Below are 22725 nucleotides of genomic sequence, written 5' to 3' on the forward strand. Positions count from 1 at the left end.
GGACTGCAGTTTGAGAGAGAAAAAGAGAAGAGAAGGAGGAAGCAGAGATTGATATTAGGTTAGCAAAATATCTTCTTTACTTGAGCTTACAAAGAAAGCAGCCTAAGATAATAAATAGTCAGTACAGGACAAAATACAGAATCACCTACACCTAATCATCACACTGAAAACAAGGCTGCAACTAACGGTATACAAATATTCCTACAACACTATGACAACACACAAATAGTGCAGCTGGCAGAGAGATTTCAGAGCAAAGAATAGGCAGAAGGATCTTTCCTTATTAATAGTAGATCATGAGGAGATAATGTCAATTATCATCCACCTTTTTGTTGATCAGCTAAAAGTTGGCCTACGAGTTTCTTTGTATATTTGTATATGAACATATCTCCAAAGACAGTTTGATGTATATAGATATGAATGTTTAATACGAAGTATATAAATACAGTAAAACTTCAGAAAAACCACCAGGAGAAAAGTAGTTTTTATTCTTTGATGATGCAACACAGTACATCAAGTCTAGCTTTTATTCAATCACATCCTTGAAAAGATAACAAAAATAACGTTGTATAACATCCATTACAGCTTCTGACTTATTCCAGTCTCAGAAAAGTAGCACAAGCATATAGAATACTTTCACCAAGAAACACAACATAGATAATCAAGCATGACATTTTTGTGGAGTACTGATTAATGTCTTAAAGTATAGGGTTGGTCGTTTCTGCTTCAGCTTCATTACATTGATGTGATTGGCTGCTGTCCTTGAGTGAAACCAAGCTTTCCCTGTAAACAAAAATACCTTCACACCGAAGACCATGGTGAAATCCAAGATCCCTTGTTTCTTAAGTGACAAGATCGAATAGGATTAGCCTACCATTATCAGAATCCAATATAAGATTATCATCCCTCCAATGACCAAGTGGGCATCGAATACCAGACAGAGGTCCTATACTGAATTTCTTGGTCCACAACCCCTCATTCAACATCCATACAACAAAAGACTTGTTGATCTCATGAAGAGTTAGATAAGCAACGGAATTATGATAGATTGCAAGACTCCTAGATGCCGGCTTTTCATAAATGGGTGTATGTATCTCTTGAAATGTATCAGTGGCCATGTCAAATGAAATGACACAATCATTTTCGCCCCTAGGTTCACTAGACAACAACCAGTAATAGCTTCCATCAAGAAATTTGCAACACTGATTTGTTCCCAATTCAAACTCATGAATTTGGGATAAATCTCCACAATAAGTCCAAGAATCAGTCCGCAATGAGTAGACAAAGACGGATGCAGGTACAGTGACAGTTTAGCTTCATAGTCTTCAGGCCAATAACATTTAATAACAACCACCTTATAGTCTTTATTGAGCGGATCAAATCCCAAACCATAAGCTTCGCAAACAGAGTCAGTCAAATTGCTTGGGAAATTGGGCTTAGTGATTACTGGAGGGAGGAGTTTGAGCTCATTAGTGACAGGATTCCACAAAACACGTTCAGCAAAATTATATTGATATAGATAATATATGCCATCACAAGGACCACAAATGTCAGATGTACCCATAGGCCTGAGATCAATGGTCTCAGATGCAAATACTTTAGGTGTTTCATCTATTGATAACTGAAACGTATCAAGTGCAGCCATGCATACAGGATTAGGATACACGGCGAGGAGACAACCATGCCAACTATGGTCTTTATGATAGTAGTTTTTTAGGTACTTGGATATGAAATCAGAACACGAAATAAGAGAATACCAAGATTTGCACACACACTTGTATCGCGACAGGTCTGTCACGGGCAGCCTAGACAATATCTCTATCAACAAATCTTTAGGCAAACCACCTCTATCATCAGTTGCACCAACAATTGTCCTCTCATGTTCAATTTCGTTTCTACATGATCGCAAATAACCAACATTAGTATTCATACCAATCACTAATCAATTATTTTTAGTGTCCTAAACCCCTATAAAATATGAGAAATATATCATTAACAATAGAAAATTTTGATTTTTAACCCCACAAAAAATCTTGAAAATGTTTTTCATCACTAAAAATAAAAACTTTAACACTACAAAGAAGAACGAATTTTTTTTCTATAGTGTTAAAAAATCAATTTTGGTTTTATGATGTTAAAAATCAAAATTTAATTTAACAATATATGATTTCTCTCAACAAAAAAAACAACAATTTATGATCTAATTTTGCCTAATTTTAGAAAATAAATTCCAAAGCTGCCCAAAAATGAACATTTAACAAAATATGCAAATGTCATTACCACGAAATTAAAAATTTTAAAAGCAGGCAAAATTTCCAGAATTCAAAAAAAAGATGAAAAATATCACCTTTGATTGAAGGGGCAATTCCCATCTTTTTTCCGCAGAAATGAATAAGTACAACGTTGTAAGGTGAGCGCCATTGCTGTCATTTATAATTTTAATAAACAAATCAGATTCAATCCATTTTCACTTAACCTAATTTTAATGAAATAAATAACTTGGGAAAAAAAATTCCAGAATTCTTACCGGCTGCGAGTTCAACAAATACACATTCGTTCAGTTTTCTTTCTGTTGTTACTTTCGCCTGAAAGAGGGTTTTTGTAAGAGATGACAAAGCTGAATCCCAACTTAAACTAATGGCTAAGTTAATTTAAGAATATGACTATGAACTCGTAATATGAACCCGAACCCGCACTTGACCAGAAAAATCGAACTAATGACTTAAGGGGCAATTCAATAAACATCTATGTAGCCCAATGTACTAGTTTAACTATTAGGGAGTAATAACAATTCAACTATTTTTTTCTATCCAAAAAAAAAGTACATTTAAAAATTAATCTCATTCCAAATATCAAGATTTATAAAACAATATACTCCCTCCTTCCCTTAATTGCGTAAAGCAAATTAAATACAGAGTACCCAAAATGATCCTAATCTGATTTGGGGATGTCTAGCTAGTGAATTTGGATTAGGGTATGAATTCTTGGGATTTATTATTGCATCATGCACAAGCTCATCTGACTACAGTGATTTGAATTGGGATCAAATCTTCTGACTTCACCTATTTATTGATATTTATCACAATCTTAACTTCTATAAATGGTCAAGATTCACCATAATACAAAGTACATGACAAAGGTACATGACGCCTATTTCACAGTACAGGCCAGATGTCTCTAAAGCCTGCACCAGTACAGGATGCCTCTGGATCATTTTTAGGGGATAACTAATGTTTTGCTCCATAAACATAATTGCAACACATTCTAAATTTCTTGTCGATAGATTCTAGCAAAATTGTATATCCGTAACTCCGTAAGACCTTTCAAAAATCTAGTCTAAAGAGTTCTCATATGTACAGTAAAAGCTATGTTAACAATATTTCTTTTTGCTAATCTTTTAGAAGGGATGTTAACCCTCAGTTACAGCATACTAAATTACTCCCTTACATCGTCACAATCATCCAACTGTTGCTACTCCATGGGGAATGGCCCATCGGCCCTGCTAGTATCTACTTGAGCACTTCCTGACATTAGAGCAGTTAGCATTAGCTTGCCAGCATCTGAGAAGTCTTTATGCTGCATCAAGATTGCTTCAACAGAAGAGCTAGAATCTTTCAAACTTGACAGCTCACTGTTCTCTTGCCTCAAGGGCAACACTTCATCAAAACTTCCTTCGTACATGTCTGATTCCGGTCCATAACACCTCCTTGCTGCCAGGAAAAGCATAGTCTTCTGCAAAACCCGCATTGTGTCCTCATCACTCCACCCTTCCGTGATGGAAAATTGATAGAGCTTTTCCCAGTCATCCTGATCAACTGCACTTTTCCAGCAATCTACTAGAAGTGATTTATTGGATTTTCGGAAGGAAGAACTAGTCCAGGCAAACACATCAAAAGCCCTTAACAACAGCTCTGGTGTTTGACCTTTGAGGCACAGTTTGATAAGATCCCAAGGAGGGAGGAGTCGCTGTCCGATTTTCTGCTTCTCTATGTCATCAGGATATAGTTCCAAGATATCTTCCTGCAATAGGCAGCCTAAACCAATTAATGGATGAAGCACAAGCACAAAGTAGAAAGATAAAAAAGTCCCAGATCTAACTATGCGTAAAAAAAACTTTATTCAGTTCCTTAGTTTTTGGAAGGATAGGAAGATGGACAGGAAGTTATCAAGCAGCCAATTACTAACAAGTAAGGATAGGGAGCTGATACTTTGACAGACTTGACAGCAATGCAAATAGCAGATTTCAGCATATAGATGACAGTGATGAAACATCCAAGTATGGTGACAAGGAAGATTACTGAATCACGAGTTTGGTATTAACCCGCTCAGTACATACCAAGGTTATGAATTTGATTAAAGAACACTTGAGAATGAACCAAATTTTGCACAATAAAAAAAGCTGCCTCCAACGTTAATCAAAGGGCATTTAAAACTTGTGAAGAGATTAGATAATTGATAAATTAAAAAGAAGAGAATCCCATTTGACGGGTATGTCATTAGCACATCATATTAAATGGCTTCAGCCTTCAGGTTAGGAAAAAAGTTGTAATTATAGGGTTGAAATGAAACTCACTCTATTCTACAATAACTAACCTTATTGTTCCATAATCCATATTGTCTGTCATCAATGCACTACGATATCGTCGATATGTTTGTTGACACTATGGAGTATTTTTTATCAATGCCATAACTAACAACTCTAAAAAAATGTGTCATCTTAGATGATAGTTAATATGAAATGGAAGGAATAAACTAGTTTGAGAGTTTCACATTGTGAAATTAAGATAAGAACTTAGCATGTCCTAGATTTTGAAACACGATAGAAACAGCTTTCACAAGGATATTATCAACCAAGAGTCACAGATAGAATTTAGTTCATGTTCAATAGAATTAGAAACATAAAAGCATTGGGCTAATTAAACCTTACAAAACAAGCACCAACATTTATCAGAAATGTCTTAAGTAAATATGATTATGTTCTATCTAAAGATACCTGTGACTTCAAGATCTTCAAGTCTGCATCAATACGTTCTATTTCTGCCTCATAGACTGCATCTTTGCCTGCCAGATTGTAAATTATATTGTTATATTAGAGGGTTTGTACAGGACACTTGATTCGGTAGTAGCAGTAAAAATTCTAAACAGACAGTATGGCCCAGTATGACTCTTGTATTTCTATCTTGCCAAATGCACCACAGTATGGCCTTTAATAATTGCACCATGAAGAGTAATATATAACATTTCCAAAAGACAGACCAAGACTCCCACAAACAACTTACTCCAAAATTATTGTCCCATACCATGAAGACTTAATGCTTACACAACAAAGCGAACAAAGTTCCATCAAGAGAGATAATGGAGGAAAAACTAACTAACTGACCATTTTTTATCAAAAAACTAACCAACAGGGTAAAAGACAGAAAATCCTATGAGACAAAAACATCGTACCCACCTCCAAACAACCCATACTCTCTTGATACCCAATGTTATTAAGACTTAGAACAGTTTCTAATAAGAAAGACATTCCAAGACACCAACCCTTAAACTATATACCCGAGAGAAGACATTTTTTGGTAGGACAAAGTAAATATTAGAAGAGCAACCTTTTTGTCTAGCACATAAGCACATCCAAATATCCAATGCTCACCGTATGACCAGACCACCCCCCTCATGACCATATCAGGAAAGGCCCAACTCAGCCTCTCAAAACACAACCATGCTCGTAACATTCCAACACACCTTATATAAAACCTCAAGAACCAAATCCAAGATCTGTGTTCCCCTACAAAAGCACAATAGAAGAGCAACACCCTTACACTTATCAACCAGCAGTTTCATGACAATCTCATAAGCTCACGCAATAAAAATGTTGAATATTCCCCAACCTTAATAGATTGATGCTTGAAAACAAGAAAATGAGAGATATGTAGCTGAAGTTTATGCTTTCACAATAACCTCAAAAAAATGGAACTTCACTAGTAGTGCCAATTGCCTACTAAACTTGCATCCATCTGTGAAAGAATTAAGTTTTTGACAAAACCTTCAACGCTAGTCCCTACCATGTCTTCTATAGAAGTCTAATAGAATCGCATTTTTCTCTTTATCTAAAATTTTAATGCAAACCATCCTCACTCCATTCATTAATTCATAACTGAGCCTAGAACTAGTATCACCTTTGATCACCCATTAAACTTCATATTCTGATACTAATTTCATTTATTCAAAATCCTCAAGCTTGTATGTAAGATTCACATCTCTACAAATCACAACTTATTCTTATTCTATTCTCCAACTCTCCCCCTATCAAACTATCTTCCTTTAACTCCCAGGTTCACTTCTGACCCTAAATTGGAGGGTCACAAATTTGATGTTGAGATCTGTGTCATGGCTGTTGACATGGGTAGGAACAGAAAACAAACAATCCAGGTAGCTTAGTCCATGACATGCATAAAAAGAAAATGAATTACAGCACCTGGTGTATCTGTGAGTGCAGTCCATTATTCAAATAAAGTTCCAAAGTTATGTCGGTCAAATGTATCACATGTTTTGTTTCAAAAAAAAAGGTATCACATGTTTAATGGCTTGATATTGATCACAATCTCTACCTTTAATTGAACATGAACATAATGTTCATTAAACAAAGGCTAAAACACCTATGTTAATAAAAAAATTACAACATTGATAAAAAGTATCTCAAGAATGATCTACTTTGTGCAGAACTAGATAGCAAGCCTGTAGTCAAATGTAGGCCTCATGAAGACACAACTAGAGCAATTTCACTCAAGATAAGGAATATGGCAAAGACTACAAGCTTAACAGCTGTTTTTTTTTTCCCATCCCTTCCTCTCCTCCAATCCTCCCAGTATAACTCCCCCTTCATACACTCATATAAGGATAAAGTTTGGATATAAAACCACTTCATATTCAAATTTCAAAATTGCTAATTCTGAATCATCCCAGAGCACAGATGGAAGCACAGCAAATAGAATCAGTTTAAACAGTTTCAATAGATTATAAGCAATTGAAAGGAGCAGTGCACTTGAAATTTTAATTTATAAAAAAATAAAAATAAAAAGAGCAAAGTGTTGTACAGTGAAAAACAGTTAGTCAAACCTGCAATTGCAGCAATCTTTGATAAATGCAACAGACGCTTCCTTTCGGACAATTTTAAGTCTGTTTTTCTAGAATCTACTTCTGTCTCCTTCTCAGACGCTGAAAACAATCTTTCATCTCCAGAGAGTGTCAAACCATGAAGAGTTTTCGAAGCACCAGAATATTGGTGAAGATAAACTTCATGAAGCCACAGAAGATCCGGGTGATCCTTCAAAAATATTACAAGTTCCTGAGTAAACTCTTCCCCTAGCCTCAGAAGTTTTGGAAATTGTCCATTCTCATACAATTGCTCAAAAACGAAATAACTAAACCCTCCTCTGGGTCCCATGCTTTCATGCTGCACAGCAAAAAACAATATCAAGGTCTCAGGCATCTGACACAAACACTAGATGCAACAGATTGAAAAAGAAAACTGTTTAAAAAGATAGTTTTTGGTCAGGGCCATATATATTCAAACACTGAATATCTGTTTAATAGTTATGCAGTCCCCATAAAGCAGCATCACAGCAGTTGTTATTCCAAACTTCAGACAGTTGGTAGAGTAGCAAACGGATTAGCAAACAGATAAATCAACATCAATATCAAAATGCACAAAACAGATGTTCAGCAAATTGAAAGGTGAGGCTGCTCTATATATAATCACTTGTTTAAAGTAAACAAACAGCCTTTAAAAAATATATTACTTGTCAAAAGAACGCAGAACACATGAAGACTCTGGTCAAATGTCTAAGTATTTCAGAAAAGTTTTGGGATTAGTAAACACATTCCCTTAGTCTAAACTGTGAAGCTCAGACTCAGGCTGATGTTGGACTAGGGTATGAATTCAACTCCAAGTGTCCAAAATGGAAAATTTTAAACATGGAGAGACAATAACCACTTAATAATGCCCAATTTTATGGACACAAGGGCATGGATATTCTTATGATTTAAACCTTTTATTGACACTTCTGTGCATAAAACCATGGTTCTTTTATTATCATTTCCTCTCGGTATATAATTATAATTCTTCTCAGACTCTATCTTTTCAATCTCATGATACTACTAAAATATACTACCTCCGTTTCTTATTATCTACAACTTTTACTAAATATGGACACTTCAAATTATGTGGAACTTTTCCAAACTTTCCTTATTTAGTAAAAAAATTTAATCGAAATGACACAACTACCCTTACTTAAAATTTCTTAATTTGAATTACAACATTTAATCAAAACATGTTAATACAATAATCAAACTAAATTAAACTAAGCATTTCCACCCAAACTAATTCATTCAATTCTCTTCGTCAACTTCTGCCATCCATTCACCAAATCCATCAAAATATTTATCATCATCTTCATCTTCATCTTTCACCATCTTTCTCTCACCTCCATTAGATCTGCTCACTCTTTCTCCGGCGCAATTGACTACCCGTCATGACTCCACTTTCGACAGATTTCACCTCGAGTACAATGGAACCGTTAATTTCGGGGAATTTAGATCTAAAATGAAGAAGAAAGTGCTTGTGCGTGGTTCGTTATTTTTTGGCTGGATCTTTCATTTTTATTTTTATTTTGGGATTTTTTCGAAGAGTGTAGCACAATGGTACCATTGGTGGTCGGATCGGTTTCTGGGTCGTTAGGGTTGTTGTCAGTGTGTTTCTCACATAGGGTGGGGTGATTTCGTGGGTTTGAGACGATATTTTGGGGTGGTAATGGCGGTTTTAGGAGTGCATATGGAGGTTTAGTGGTAGTGAAGGCAGTGGGTGGGTTTCAGTGGTGGTACGTCGACGACGATGGTGGGGTGGGTGAGAAGGTGGTGGTTTAGTTGAATGTGGCTTGGGTGAATTAGTCTTCCTCACTTTCTCTCTCCTACATTACATACTCTTAAAATCATTAGTCACCATTAAAAAATTTTGACTTGGAGTCCGTGTCGAGTCCCAAAGATGCAGATAATAGGAAACGGAGGTAGTAAGATGAACAAATAAAAATAAAAAAAAGATCCCCTTAAAAAATTGTCTCTTTAGCTATTCTTTTGCACTCGCCCACTGTTTTTATTAGACCTCTCTCTTCAGCCTTTGGATTTCCTCGATTAATAGTAGTCTGTTTTACTAAAATGAAAAAGGAGAATAAGCTCAAAATACACTGAAAGAAATTTGATGGCAAAAGTCAAGTACTGCAATAAAATGCACCCAGAGGGAGAAAAACAGCATTGACGTCCTTATGTACTGATGTACAACAGTACAAGACACAACTCAATGACTATTTTCTCCCTGCAAGCCAATGACCACCCCTGGAAACAGATAGGTGACGACAACACAGTAATGATCGCCTCTATAATAAAACCCAATGCTTTAATTTTTATACTCTTTACTTGTAACTTAATGCATAAACTTTAAGATCAATAAAATAAAGTTGATGCAAATTAAATGAACTTCAATCATACTCATCTTCTTTGAGTCATCAAAGACTATCAGAGACGGTGATTATGATTTATATAAAGATTTGGTTTCTAGTTTAGTGAGAATAGGAAAATCCTCTCATTCTTCGGACATAACAAGTTCTGTTGTGCATACACAAGTGAAGCAGCGAAAAAAGATCCGGGCATCATTGCATGTAATTTAATGCTATGATCCTTCCAAGAACATAAGTTTGTGCCAGAGTTTGGAAATCCAACAGCATTTTGGTCATGTTTCGAATTTTCATCCTCACATCTTTGAAGGCCAAAGAGTTCTTCTTTAGGCTGGCCAAACAGTAAAATCAGAATATCTAGTTTTACCGTTATTTGCGTGAGTTAGCAGTAAGATCAGTCTATTACACGTTCAAGGGTAATTGAGCCACAATACTTCTCAAGATTTCAAGTTAAATTTGATAGACGTTGTTTACTACATTTAAATAAATAAAAATAAAAAGTAAAATTTAAAGTAGCAAGAATTTCTAAATTAATAAATTAAAAAGAGCATCCCAATCAGCTAATTCTAACAAAGCATTATCATGGGGAAATTTTGCCATAGATACCTTCTAGATCAGGAAAAAATTTAGCAATGGAAAAATTAAGCAAAAGGAAGTACTGCAAAAGATGCAAAGATTCAGCAATTTAACACAAAATTTTCCACTGTAACGGAATAAAGACCATACCATAAGCTCTTTCAGAAGATTGGAATCATTGAGGTCACAGCAAATGTTCCAAAGAGTCCGATAGGCTTCATGCCGCCTTGCAACAGACAACAAATTTGACGACAATTCTTTAAGAACTACTTCTTTCTGTTCTTTCTCATCAGCTGAATCCTACAAAATTTCAAAGTTATACAATATTAAATCTGCAGTCTTGACACTAAACAATTTCCAAAATAGGAGGTGAGGGGGAACCAAACCAACCATGCCTATCTGGGCCAAAAAAATTATAAAACAGAGACTTCATCACAAACCTATCTTCACTTCATTCAACTTCTACGGAACCCTTTACAACAAGCATTTACTCAAACAAACTATGATACCAAAGTTCTCAAGCATACACCACAGTCACAACAAAAGAAGAGTACTTTCATTAGAGGCTTTATGCTTATAGGCCAAATATACCCAAGTTAATGGTGACTCAACAAGAATATACAAATTTAAGCTATATCTACACTTCACTTAAATTTCTTCTCTTCTAACACAGGAGAACTGGCTCAATTGGGAAGAAAGTGAAGATTTGACAACATAAATAAATAAATCTCCTTGCCTTACCAATTTCTACAGTATTGTCCCACATGAATTTCCATTTCACCTTTATCTATTTATATCTTTTACATTTAATCCACCAAACCTTATGTAAAAGTATTCTTTAACACAAATGATAAACATATATCTAAAAAGAAACAGGTGGAACTAGGCATACAATGATGCTAAGTCTTGCAATAATATTAACTAGATATTTAATGAACAGAGAACAAACCTGGAATCTAGTATTCACAAAGACCTTAATCTGCTGATAGAGAGAGTCAAGAAGAGTATCCCTTTTTCTCCAGTACTCATCTGAGAGGCCTTTATGCTCTTCCCCAAGCTCAATTTTCGCAGTGATGGCACCAACGTATGCCTCTAATACTACATCAGCCAGCACCTCAAGATGAGAACATATATCTGACTTAGAAGACAAATCAATTCCAGATGAATCATCCAAAATTGTAGTCATAAAAGAAGCAACACTCCAGAGCCCATCACGAACAACAGGCTGGCTATACCAAGGCATCAAGCCTTCGGGAGGTGGATACCACATATGATGCTCATTTCTATAGTGCATAGCACTGCGGAGTAAAGTCACACATGCTTTAGACAGTTCACAAACTCGCTGGACCTGAGCCTTAAATGGCTGGCCCACATTTATAATGTGATCCAAGTGCCTGTCCAAGCTATAAAATACTTCTTCCAGATTAGAAATCTTACTGTAGAACACTTCAGCATTATCCCTATCCATCAAAAGAACTGTGTTTCTGCGGGCTCTCTCACCAACTATCTGAATTAGATCCCATAAAGAACCTGAAACTTCCCCGTTGGCACTTGAATGCTGGGAGCTGACTCCAACTGAACGGCTCTGACTGATCATATTTTGCAGTTCCCTTAATTGAATCATACCAGCCAGCTTTTCACCATCTTCCAATATAATTTGGAGAGCATATCCTAGAAAACACATTACGCCAGATTAATGATTCAATTGTCAGTTGAGAAGATATAGACCATGCAGAGTTGGCATTTTGATACCCAAAGAAGAGAGGAATGAAAGAAACAAGTAATCCACATATTAATTAATAAACCCCAAACACAGAAGACAAAACAGAGAAAAAGACAAAGGCATAGCAGTAGTCTTCAATCACCTAAGAGATATTTTTGAGCACAAACATTATCAATTTTATAAAAATTGAAATCTAGCTTTTCATCCAAGTATAGGTTCTATAACTTAACTCTAATTGCCTAGTTGTATGAAATATAACCATGTCCCATGGGTTCACTTTAGCATATTTTACGAAGCCTCTAATCACCAAAAGCAACAATCCAAAAGAAGATAGTGATAAGGAATTGCTGACATAGTAAAGCATTAGGTTAGTTCAAAACTTCAGTACACATACCATAGATCTCTATGATATTTTACTTACAATGGTCATAAAATGAAATTTTATTCCACAAAACCAACCTCAAAACATGTGCGTTCTGATTTATCTTACATACTCAAAAAAAAAATCCCATTAATATAAAAACATTTACAACCTACATATAATTGCAAGTTGATTTACCATGTTTCCATTACTTAAATTTCCTGATTTCTTCACATCCCCTAATTACATTGTACAGAGGCCAGCAAAGTCAACAAGGAATAGATTGCTTTTCAGGCTTAAAGTTAGGACTGGTGATTTGTATGAATCTTGTCTGAATTTTATTCCATAAAGACAATTCTGCAAGGGATGACAGGTCAGCCAGGGAGCTCTTTAGTCAAACAAAGAAAGCAAGGAAGACATGCAAGAACTCAATCAAGTACTTCATTTTCATCCATGGTACACCAATGATAAAATTGGAGAGTAATTCTATCCTACTAACATTACAAAGTCTACAATAAAACAAATATTACAGCATATTACAATGTAAGGAGTCCATCTGCAAATGAATTCTGAGATTATTCAAGCAGTCAGATAAAGAACAGAAATAATTGGATAACAATCCTTTCGATCTTAAGAGTAGGAACCAAGGGCCACAAATCTTGGTAGAATATGCTACAACTTAATTGGTTTTTTAATTAATAGGGTAGGGAGTACAATACAAACCATTGATACAGGCTATAGTAATCTTTATGCAATTATGCTTCATTTCCCAATACTTAGGGCCAGGATGACCAAAATGCTAGGCATATATAAACAAAAAAATGCATATAGTAATTTCAAATCCAGTGAGTGGATATAGGAAGAAAAATAGTGTATAATATGGTTGGTTTTCCAAATCTTTTATAACTTAAAAAAAAAAAAAAAAAAAAAAAAAAAAAAAAAAAAAAAGAGAGAAAACCTCCATGGGCAAAGTGAAAGAATCCACCATTACTTGTGAGTGGATCTCTATGAAATGCCTAAAAGTAAATGAGGGAAAACTATGTGTTGCTTACTCAAAAATTTATGGCCCACAAACAAGATGTTTTTAGCCAAGGACTTCGTAATATTTAAACTTTCTACATACACAATCTCAGTCTTGCTCTTAACCAGTTAAGAAGAAAGAACAATTATAAGGGCCATGCAAGTCTTCCAATCAAATCAAAAGCAGACACAGATGATGAAACATTCCTTACTCATGAACTAGAATAATATATAGATGAACAAGAAGAAAAAAAGTGTAAGTCAGAAGAAATGTACTTACTTTGTTTCGCACATAGCTCTTCATGACACTTGGATATAGCCAGAAACTGAAGAAAATTTTCATGTTTTTGTTGCTTCTCTATTAGTTGGTTCGATACAACAGCCAAAGAAACAATTTCGGCACCTCTGGTAGTTGTCCAATGCTTAGCCAGAGAATCAACAATAGATTTGCTTGCCCGAACAAACGCATTAGTTTCTCCATCCCTTTCAAATGCCCTAGAATTCTTCAGTTTTTCAAGAGACCCATCAACCTGGCCTGACAAGAGATGATAATGAAACAGACGATTGAGTAAAGCCTCTGCTTCTTCATCTTGAGCATTCCTGCCAGCAACCTTTGTAAAACCAGCCTTCTGCATGCTACCAATATCTTGAGCATCTACACCAGCTTTTGCAGGAGAAACACTAGCTGAAAACAGAAGTTTTTTATTCTCTTCTGCACCAGACTTTTCATTTGAGCTTCCTTTGCGTGACAAGCTTCGCTCTGGAGGTTCAACTCCACCAGATAAAACCGCCTTCTCCGGTATTGCCCAGACACCAGCTTTCTCGGTCAGTACAACCCAGGAACCCTCTTCTGTATCATCAGTAGAAGGGAAAATTGAAGCATCAATAACTTTTCCAGCATCATACGGCAGATCAAATTGGTAAAGCATGGTTGAGTTTCTCCAAAAATAGGAGACAGTTGCGGTTCCATCTCCAGAGAGTATGAAAGCAGATCCTGAAGGCTTTCCCCCGACTCTCAATCTCATTTTAAATAAGAATTCCTCTTCTTCCACTCTTGCTTTGGGAATAATAACCTGTACAGGAGACTTCTTCTCTAACACCCTTACATTTGTAAAGTTATTGAATGCTTCATCTAAACCAGATTTATATTGCATAGTCAAAAGAGAATATTGTGTGTAGCTTGAACTGCTTAGACGATCCTTACAGAATATAGCAACAAGAATGGTTATTTCTTTACCACGTTCATCTACCTGAATATCCAAAGGCCATATTCTCTTCTTTCCAGCCAAGTCCTTCTTAATTTCTAGATCAGTATCAGTGCCGATGATTTCATGGGACCAGACTTTTGACAAAGTTGGATTAGGTGACAGTTGAATGCTGAAACATTGTATTTCATGATCAGTCAACATGAAAAACTGTCTGGAAGCTTCTCCAGTCAGGAGGGATGGAAATCGCCATAAAAGAGATCTAGGATACCCCTTGCTCCCTGACGGTTGACTATAGCCACTAACAGAAGCTGACAAGATATTACCAACATTCTGACGCAGAATTCCAGCAGGTCTGCAGATAAACTGCCAGAGTTCACCATTGGAGCTAGTGGCAAGTGCAACACAAGCATGGTGATAGGAGGGGATGGCAGAAGCGATGAAGGAGGTAAAAGAATTAGAATTAGCTGAAAGGCGTTCTAGCCTATTGTCTGATTGCAATCTACTTGGAGGACTCTTACCATTTTCCATTGAAGAAATGATCCCTAGCTCTTCAGAAGAAGCAAGGCTGATTCCAGAATTAGCCCTGTCATCTGAATATATATCAGGCCAATATACAATAGCTCGACTTCTTTGATTGCATAAAACAACTCCAGCTGAGTTCAACTGCTTTACTATACTGCTACTCTGATGAACATTGTCCCAATATATGATACAAAGCAACCAAGTATCACCAAGGTATGCATTTCTACTGCTGATTTCAGAAATATCTGCTGGAAGATTAAGAACCACACATTTCTTCGAAGCAGCAGGTGAAAGGTAGCTCCATATAAAAAGTTTACTTCCACAAATCATCCATGACAAACCAGTTTCCTTGTCCATCCCACCAGCAATGCACGCTTCACCTGCCACAGCAATTCCAATAGTGTCCCATTCAGGGAAAAAAAATATATATATATATATATATATATATGGTTCAATTCCCAACAGGTAGCCAGAAAAAGGTCAAGGTTGTTGTATAGATAAATGAAAATAACAATAACAAAATTAACTTTAACCTGGGACAGTCTTCCGCAGATAACTAGCTTGTTCATCATGAACAACTTGCGGAAAGTCTCCAACATACACAGGTTCTGATGGTTCTCTATTGTCTTCACTTTTCTTTGCTGGGGGGATTCTGGCCACAAAAAGACACATAGCATTAAGTTACTGGAATAGCAAATAAGAACTTGCAACACTACCTCTGTCCTAACTTCAAACAGGCAATGATAATGCAGGTTAATTCAACAGCAGAGAAATACCACTTCCTTTTTTTTAGATGCATGACATGCATCACTTTAGGAATCGCGGACTCCTAGGCAATTTTCGGAGATGAGAGAGAGAGGAGAAAGGGGACCCATGTGGTAGGAGAGAGATAGAGAGAATTTATAAACTAAAATGGAATGTAATTAAAACTTCCATGTTTAGAAAGTGATGCATATAGAAAAAGGAGGAAGTAGATAAGAATATGCTGAAGAAGGATTGAACTCAAAATGCCTCAACATACGAGCCTTTAAACAAATAAGTTTCCCTTCTATAAGCTAAATGATTATTCTACATTTAATAAAGCATATCATCTAAAGTGAGTCCAGCTATAATAACTGCTTCAAGATACAAGCCCCTTCATTAGACCTGCTTCCATGACATGATTGACACCAATTATAGTTTTTTTAGCAAGTGGTCAATTCTTCATTAGAATTTCTAAAGATGCACAACTCTACACAGCCACAGAGATGATTCCCTATTTCAAGGATCAAAAGGATTAATAAGGTTAGAAAAGACATGAGGCTGAAATTACTGTGATTGCTGCGAATGAACAGAACATGCTTTTCAACTTTTGTGATGCTCATCTTCAGCTCAAAAGTCTATTATCTAAAGCACAGATATTGAAAGTTGATTTTTTAAGTATCGTTACCCTTGTGTCTATCTTGTAAATGCTGTCCCTAATCCCAATTTCTATAAATTAAAAATTTTCAACATGTGACTCTCAAGTCCAATACTCAATACTGAATCTGAGTATCATACCTAAAAGTCATCAGGCATTCTCAATTATACAGCTTATTTCAAACAGGATACAATTCAGCATGAACGGCAAGAATACTCCCAAAAAAGCCAAAGATTTAAAATATAATAGGAAGAAATTATCAGACAATATTTCTAACACTGATCTTTGTTCAGAATCTAGTCACCATTGAGTACATGTATTAGCACAATACATTCTACGATTGTGAACAGTACAATAGGAAAAGGCTTCCAACATGGATAGGGCATATAATTATAATCAAATACTACCTCCAATTTTTTTTAGTTGCAACTTTGGGGTATTATCTAAGAGATATAAAATATTTCAAAGTTGCAACTAAAAAAAATCGGAGGTAGTATTAATTGAAAATGCAAAATATATGAGATATGAAATTCAACAATTGCATCGCCTTTCTCTAACGTGCAGTTTAAGTAACAGCATAAAAAGTTTGAAAGTTGAACAATTCATGACATACCGAGTTGCAAACTAATTCAGCATATCTACAGAATTTCCATCAAAACCCCAATTCCATTGCAGCATGCAATGCCAACCCAACCCCATTCCCCCAACACATAGTTCAGCTTTTCCAAATTGTAATATACTAGTAAGTAGTAATCACGCTCATTTCCGAAGCATCAATATACAATTTTTCTCAAACGGGTCCAAACGAAACGCAATACCCTTAACCAATTCAAAATTTCAAACATGAATACAGTAATCTATAAGCACCAATTAATAGACATTATAACACCAATTATAGTAATCTCCTGTCATTACCAATACTATAACATTTGCATTACAATAACCAACAAAACAACCAAAAGCACACTAATTTGCAAGTTAAAAATCTACCAATTTTCCAATAATCAAAGCAAATACTAACAACATGATTAAAAGATATAATAAAATCTACTAAAAATCATAAATAAAAGAAATTAGAAGGAACCTGGCAAGAACAGAAAGGCGAGAAGCCCAAGGAGCAGGAGTGCCAGTATTGGGGCGATTAGGGATTGAACCGTCGGCAATCGAAGTGCGATTAGGAGTAATTGGAGAAGAATCGAAGGAAAGCGGCTTAATCTGGGCGACATTATGATCTTTGGAACTTCTGTAACTGGATTTCTTCCTGGTAGAAGTAGCAGGTGAGAACATTTTTGGGGAAGATCGAATTACAGAGAAATTGAGGGTGTGAAATTAAGGGGGGAAAAGGGGGGTTTATTGGAGGTTTTTAGAATTTTAGGGTTTATGCGTTGTGAAATGGAGCGTAATTTCAAAATGGGAGTAAGATTTTAGAGTGAGTTTCATAATCTTTTTCGATTTTCTGTCAACTTCTACTCTTCTAGTTCAACTTATGTTCAACTTATGTTCAACTTAAGTCCAATACTATGCTCCATATCATAAACTAGGGGTGGCAAAAACTGACCCGACCCGAAAACCCGACCTGAACCCGACCCGAAAACAGCGGGTTAGGGTTGAGAATTTCGACACGAAAACTTAAATGGGTTGACACGAACCCGACCCGAAATTAAATGGGTTAGGTTAAGGTTGAAAATTTCAACCCGAAAATGACCCACGTAACCCGAAATTATTTTCGGGTCAAAATCAAGTCGGGTCAACCCGAACCCGACCTTATAACCCGAAAAAGTCTTTTTAAAAAAAATATATATATATGGCATTATTATGGCCCAACCAACTAACCAAGCCCAACTGCCCATTGCCCAAGCCCAAAAGGAACTATAAAACACTAAAACCCTAAAATTTTCATCAGCTGATCAGCCGTTTTCATCATTTCATCTTTTTTCATTTTCTCTCTCCTCAAACAGTCAAACCTCAATTCTTTCTCTCGTCACTCCTCTAATCCTCTTCTTCTGTCTTCTTCGCTGAGTTCACTCCTCTTCTTCTGTCTTCTAATCTTCTTCTCTGAATTCTGTCTTCTTCTGTTTCAAAGGTAATTTCTTGTTAATTTGTTTTCGTTTCGTTTCGTTTTGTTTTTTTGTTTTGTTTTCGTTTATTTTCTGAAGTTCTTCTTTCGTTTTTTTCGATTTTTGCTTTCGATCTCCAGTTCTCCATCTTCAAAGCTTCCTCTCCTTCAAGTCGTCAAAACTCAAAACTCAAGGTAATTTTCTGTTCTTGTTGTCCTGGTTTCGTTTCTTTTTTTTGTTTTTTTTTAAATACAGTATTTTCGTTTTTTTAAATACAGTTTTTGATTTTTGATTTTTGCTTTCGAATTTTCGGTCTCTGTAAGAATTTTCGAATTTTTGCTTTCGAATTTTTGCTTTCGGATTTTCGAATATTCGTTTTTTTAATTTCCACTGTTGATTTTTTTTTTTTTACGGGAAAGGGTAGATCTGTAACTCTGTAAGACCATCTGTTGCTGATTTGTTGTTTGACGGGAAAGGGTATTTTGCATGTGAATTTTTTTTTTATTTTTAGTTTTGATTTATTTTGTTGTTCACATAATTCTGATTTATTTATACTGTTGTTCTTGTTCATATAATTTATGATTTTTAGGTTTAATTTATATTGTTCATATAATTTGAGTGCTTTTGTACATGTAATAATCTATTAATCTGTATGTTTGAGTCTTTTTGTATATGAAGATGCTGATGTTCATATCAGTTGTAGTGTATATGTAGATATATTGATCAAGTGGTTACATGTAATTATTACTTACTTGTGTGTAAGGCTGATTAGATGTGTAATTTAATGTATTAAACTTTTAATGCTCTTTTTGATAGTGGTCTTTAGCTTTTACTCATATTAGTGCCTTAGTGGTCTTGTAGAGTTATACACTTATACTTAATATAGTGTTAATTTAATTTTTATTTTAATCTACTTCATATAATAAGATATTCACACAGAAAGTTAGTACCTTGATTGCAACTCACGACATTTGAGTCGATCACATTCTTAGTTCTTAAGAAGGTACGATATTAATCAATAAGACTTCTGATCTTGTGAGCAATCTGAGCATGGAGTATGGATATTAGATATTCTTGCATTTAACTTCCTTTTTAATTTCAATCTCCATATCTTTCATGTCAAGTTGTATCTTTTTCTTTATGTGTTTCTAATTATATCTTTTACTAATTACTATTAGATCAGGTTTTGTCTCTTGTTTTAAATGTTTTATTTTGTTATAATTTTTGGCAGAAATAATGGACACCCATGTTCACCAGCTTTCTTCCGGGGAAGAGGAGGAGATTGACTCTACAATAAAAGACAAAGGAAAGGGTAAAAACCAGAACACTTCTTCTGATAAACCTCGTTTGATTCTTACTGGTAAGAAACGTCCACGTCGTCTTTCTTCTGGTGTTTGGGTGCATTTTGAGTTTTTAGATGAGCCTGATGAAAATGGTAATCTGATTTGCAAATGTAAAAAGTGTGGTTTACGTTTTAATGGTGATAGTAAGAATGAAACTGGGAATCTTCATCGTCATTTGAAAAATTGTAAACAAAGGTCTTTTAGGGATGTTGGTCAAATGATATTAGAGAAAACATCCTCTGGTTTAGGAAATAGATTGCCTGATTTTGATGCTGGTTATTTCCGTGAATTATTGTCTATTGCTATTGTGGAGCATGATATGCCATTTCAGTTTGTAGAGTTCAAGGGTTTTAGGAGATGTTTTAATTATTTGCATCCTGATTTCAAACCTGTCACTCGAAACACTATCAAATATGATGTGCTTAAGATGTATAAAAGAGAGAAAGAGAAATTAAAAGCGGTTTTGGGCTCAACTTGTAGTAGAATTGCATTGACTTCTGATTGTTGGACTTCTTTAACCACCGATGGTTATATATCATTAACAGCTCATTATGTTGACAATTCTTGGTGTTTGCAAAAAAAGATCTTGAACTTTTCTTACATTGGTCCTCCCCATACAGGAATTCATTTATGTGATCATGTGTATGGTTTGTTAAAGGAATGGGGTATTCAGAAAAATATTTTTTCAATTACATTAGATAATGCTTCTTCAAATGATGTTTTTGCTGAAAATCTAAAAGGGGAACTTGAGTTGATTAATGGTGGGGAATTTTTTCATGTAAGGTGTTGTGCTCACATTCTTAATTTAATTGTTCAAGATGGTTTAAAAGAGATTGATGCGGCTGTGTATAAGATTAGAGAGAGTGCCAAGTATTGTAAGAGTTCACAAGGTAGGAAACAAAGGTTTTTAAGTTGTGTAGCACATGTTGAAATTCAATCTACTAGAATTTTACAACAAGATGTTCCTACTAGATGGAATTCAACTTACATGATGCTTGATTGTGCTTTGTATTTTAAAAAAGCTTTAATTCATTTTCAAAAAGTTGATGCCAATTATGTGCATTGTCCTTCTGCGGAAGAATGGGGTAGAATTGAGAAAATATGCAAGTTTTTGAAAGTTTTCCATGATGTCACACTTGCCTTTTCCGGGACCAAATATCCAACTTCCAATCTCTACTTTCATAGAGTCTTGCAGGTTAGGTTGTTGTTACAAAATGAAATGAAAAGTTCAGATCTTTTTATGCAAAAAATGGCTTGTAAGATGTATGAGAAATTTGGAAAATATTGGTCAGAATTTAGTACATTTATGGTTGTTGCTGTGGTGTTGGATCCACGATATAAGTTGCAATGTGTCAATTGGGGTTACATGAGGATATATGGTTAGCATAGTATTGAATACGAGCTTGAGTTCTCTAAGGTTAAGGATGCTCTACGGAGGTTATACGAGGCTTATGAATCTACTCATTCTTCATCAAGCAAAGCTATTCCCACTACTAATGCTTCCAATGAAGCTTCTGATGATTTTATGATGGTAAACAAACTTTCTGATGCATTGACCTATATTGCAAGTGAAACAAATGCCAAGTTTTAATGATTGAGTAGCAAATCCTTATATAACTCAGCAGCTTTTAGTTTGCATCTTTATTTATAATCTGATTTTTATTTTCTGATTTTTTGTGTCATCTAATCTGATTTTTATTTTCTGATTTTTATAATCTGATTTATATTTTCTGATTTTTTGTGTCATCTAATCTGATTTTTATTTTCTGATGTAATCTAAATCTTGGTATATAGGATTTTGATAGTTTCTCTCAAGAGCAATCAAGTGTGGCAATCAAATCTGAAATTGATATGTATTATGAGGAGCCACTTATCCCTCGAGGCACCAACCTTGATATTTTGTCTTATTGGAGAACTTGTTCGGTCCGCTATCCTGTATTAGCTAAAATTGCTAAGGATGTTCTTGTTGTCCCCGTATTAACCGTGGCCTCCGAATCAGCTTTTAGTACTGGAAGTCGGGTGATTGATTGTTATAGAAGTTCTTTAAAATCAGAAACGGTGGAAGCTATCATTTGCTTAAGGGATTGGGCCTTTGGGGAAGGTAATAAATGATTTTTTATACAAGTAATGAAGTAATACAATACTTCTAACTTTTATTTTTAGTACATGTCATACATTATTGATTGTAATTTGCTATTGTTTTTCTTGTAGCAAATATGGATCCTCAAATGGAAATGCTATGTGGATCAGTTATGAAGCTTAAGGTGGAGGACAACAACGACAATCATGACACACCACGTTCCTCGCCCGAACTTGAACAATTTGATGAGAATGCTTCTTCGAACATTGTTTGATCATTTCTGATTTTTTAAAAAACATTTATTTCTTTTTAATTGTGGTTTGTAATTTGTTTAAGACTAATTTTGTTATGTAATAGTTAATTAGGTATTTAGACTTGTTAGACTTTATTTGGTTTTCTACTTTTCTTAAAATCTTTAAGTTTGGAAATCATGTTTGAAAACATTAGGTAAAAAAAAAAAACAGGTTCTTGGTACAAAATCAGGCTGAAAAAAAAACAAGTTCTTGGTACAAAATACATTCTGTTAATTGGTACAAAATCAGGCTGAAAAATCAGGTTATTAAAGTCAAAAAGAAAATTTAAAAAAATAAAATAAAAAAATCAGGTCAAATCAGGTCGTTTTCAGGTTGACCCGAACCTGAAAATATCAGGTTCAGGTTGGGGTTTTCAACCCGAAAACTTAAATGGATCAGGTTCAGGTTAGGATTTAGCTGACACGAAACCCGAAAACCCGAACACGAACCCGACCTGACCTGATCCGTTTGCCACCCCTATCATAAACCTATCAATGAACCTAAAAATGGTGCTTAGCTTAAGTCTAATTAATTAGGACCCGTGTGAATAAGGGACGTCAGTGGGGCAGTTTAAGTAGGAGACCCGTCCATCCCCGCCCCACATATGATTAGGGATGTCAGTGGGACGGGTTAAGTAGGA

The 22725-nt window shown here is 35.3% G+C and overlaps 3 protein-coding genes across 4 annotated transcripts; 1 reads left to right on the forward strand and 2 right to left on the reverse strand.

Moving 5' to 3' along the window:
* Positions 1-842: 842 nt before the first annotated feature.
* Positions 843-2421, reverse strand: LOC110701788 (F-box protein At5g62510-like). The gene is made up of 3 exons (XM_021879416.1): positions 2348-2421; positions 1171-1895; positions 843-1096 (listed from the first exon to the last, which is right to left on the reverse strand). The coding sequence occupies exons 1-3, from the start codon at positions 2419-2421 to the stop codon at positions 843-845; spliced, it is 1053 nt and encodes a 350-aa protein (XP_021735108.1).
* Positions 2422-3249: 828 nt separating this feature from the next.
* Positions 3250-18515, reverse strand: LOC110701892 (nuclear pore complex protein NUP133-like). 2 transcript variants are annotated; one of them, XM_021879495.1, is made up of 8 exons: positions 17397-18515; positions 15447-15565; positions 13464-15293; positions 11029-11750; positions 10230-10379; positions 7114-7450; positions 4994-5061; positions 3250-4020 (listed from the first exon to the last, which is right to left on the reverse strand). In XM_021879495.1, the coding sequence occupies exons 1-8, from the start codon at positions 17597-17599 to the stop codon at positions 3472-3474; spliced, it is 3978 nt and encodes a 1325-aa protein (XP_021735187.1). In that variant the 5' UTR covers positions 17600-18515; the 3' UTR covers positions 3250-3471. The 2 variants fall into 2 exon arrangements, with proteins under 2 accessions (XP_021735187.1, XP_021735188.1); XM_021879496.1 differs by having other exon boundaries at positions 3874-4034.
* Positions 18372-22193, forward strand: LOC110701893 (zinc finger BED domain-containing protein RICESLEEPER 2-like). The gene is made up of 5 exons (XM_021879497.1): positions 18372-18395; positions 18510-18563; positions 19601-21243; positions 21507-21813; positions 21924-22193. The coding sequence occupies exon 3, from the start codon at positions 19606-19608 to the stop codon at positions 21094-21096; it is 1491 nt and encodes a 496-aa protein (XP_021735189.1). The 5' UTR covers positions 18372-18395; positions 18510-18563; positions 19601-19605; the 3' UTR covers positions 21097-21243; positions 21507-21813; positions 21924-22193.
* The last annotated feature ends 532 nt before the right edge of the window (positions 22194-22725 follow it).

This window comes from Chenopodium quinoa, unplaced genomic scaffold (genome assembly GCF_001683475.1).
Source record: "Chenopodium quinoa cultivar QQ74 unplaced genomic scaffold, ASM168347v1, whole genome shotgun sequence".
Classification (NCBI taxonomy): domain Eukaryota; kingdom Viridiplantae; phylum Streptophyta; class Magnoliopsida; order Caryophyllales; family Amaranthaceae; genus Chenopodium; species Chenopodium quinoa.

Bases quoted from the DNA above. Each gene is read 5' to 3' on its own strand.
- LOC110701788 (XM_021879416.1), bottom strand. From the start codon at position 2,421: ATGGCGCTCACCTTACAACGTTGTACTTATTCATTTCTGCGGAAAAAA. The intron at 1,896-2,347 runs GTGATATTTTTC...GCGATCATGTAG, and splicing joins AATTGCCCCTTCAATCAAAG to AAACGAAATTGAACATGAGA. The intron at 1,097-1,170 runs GTTGTTGTCTAG...ATACATTTCAAG, and splicing joins CTTGATGGAAGCTATTACTG to AGATACATACACCCATTTAT.
- LOC110701892 (XM_021879495.1), bottom strand. From the start codon at position 17,599: ATGTTCTCACCTGCTACTTCTACCAGGAAGAAATCCAGTTACAGAAGT. The intron at 10,380-11,028 runs GTTTGTTCTCTG...GAAATTTTGTAG, and splicing joins TTGTGAATACTAGATTCCAG to GATTCAGCTGATGAGAAAGA. The intron at 5,062-7,113 runs GTTTGACTAACT...ACAATCTGGCAG, and splicing joins AAAGATTGCTGCAATTGCAG to GCAAAGATGCAGTCTATGAG.
- LOC110701893 (XM_021879497.1), top strand. From the start codon at position 19,606: ATGGACACCCATGTTCACCAGCTTTCTTCCGGGGAAGAGGAGGAGATT.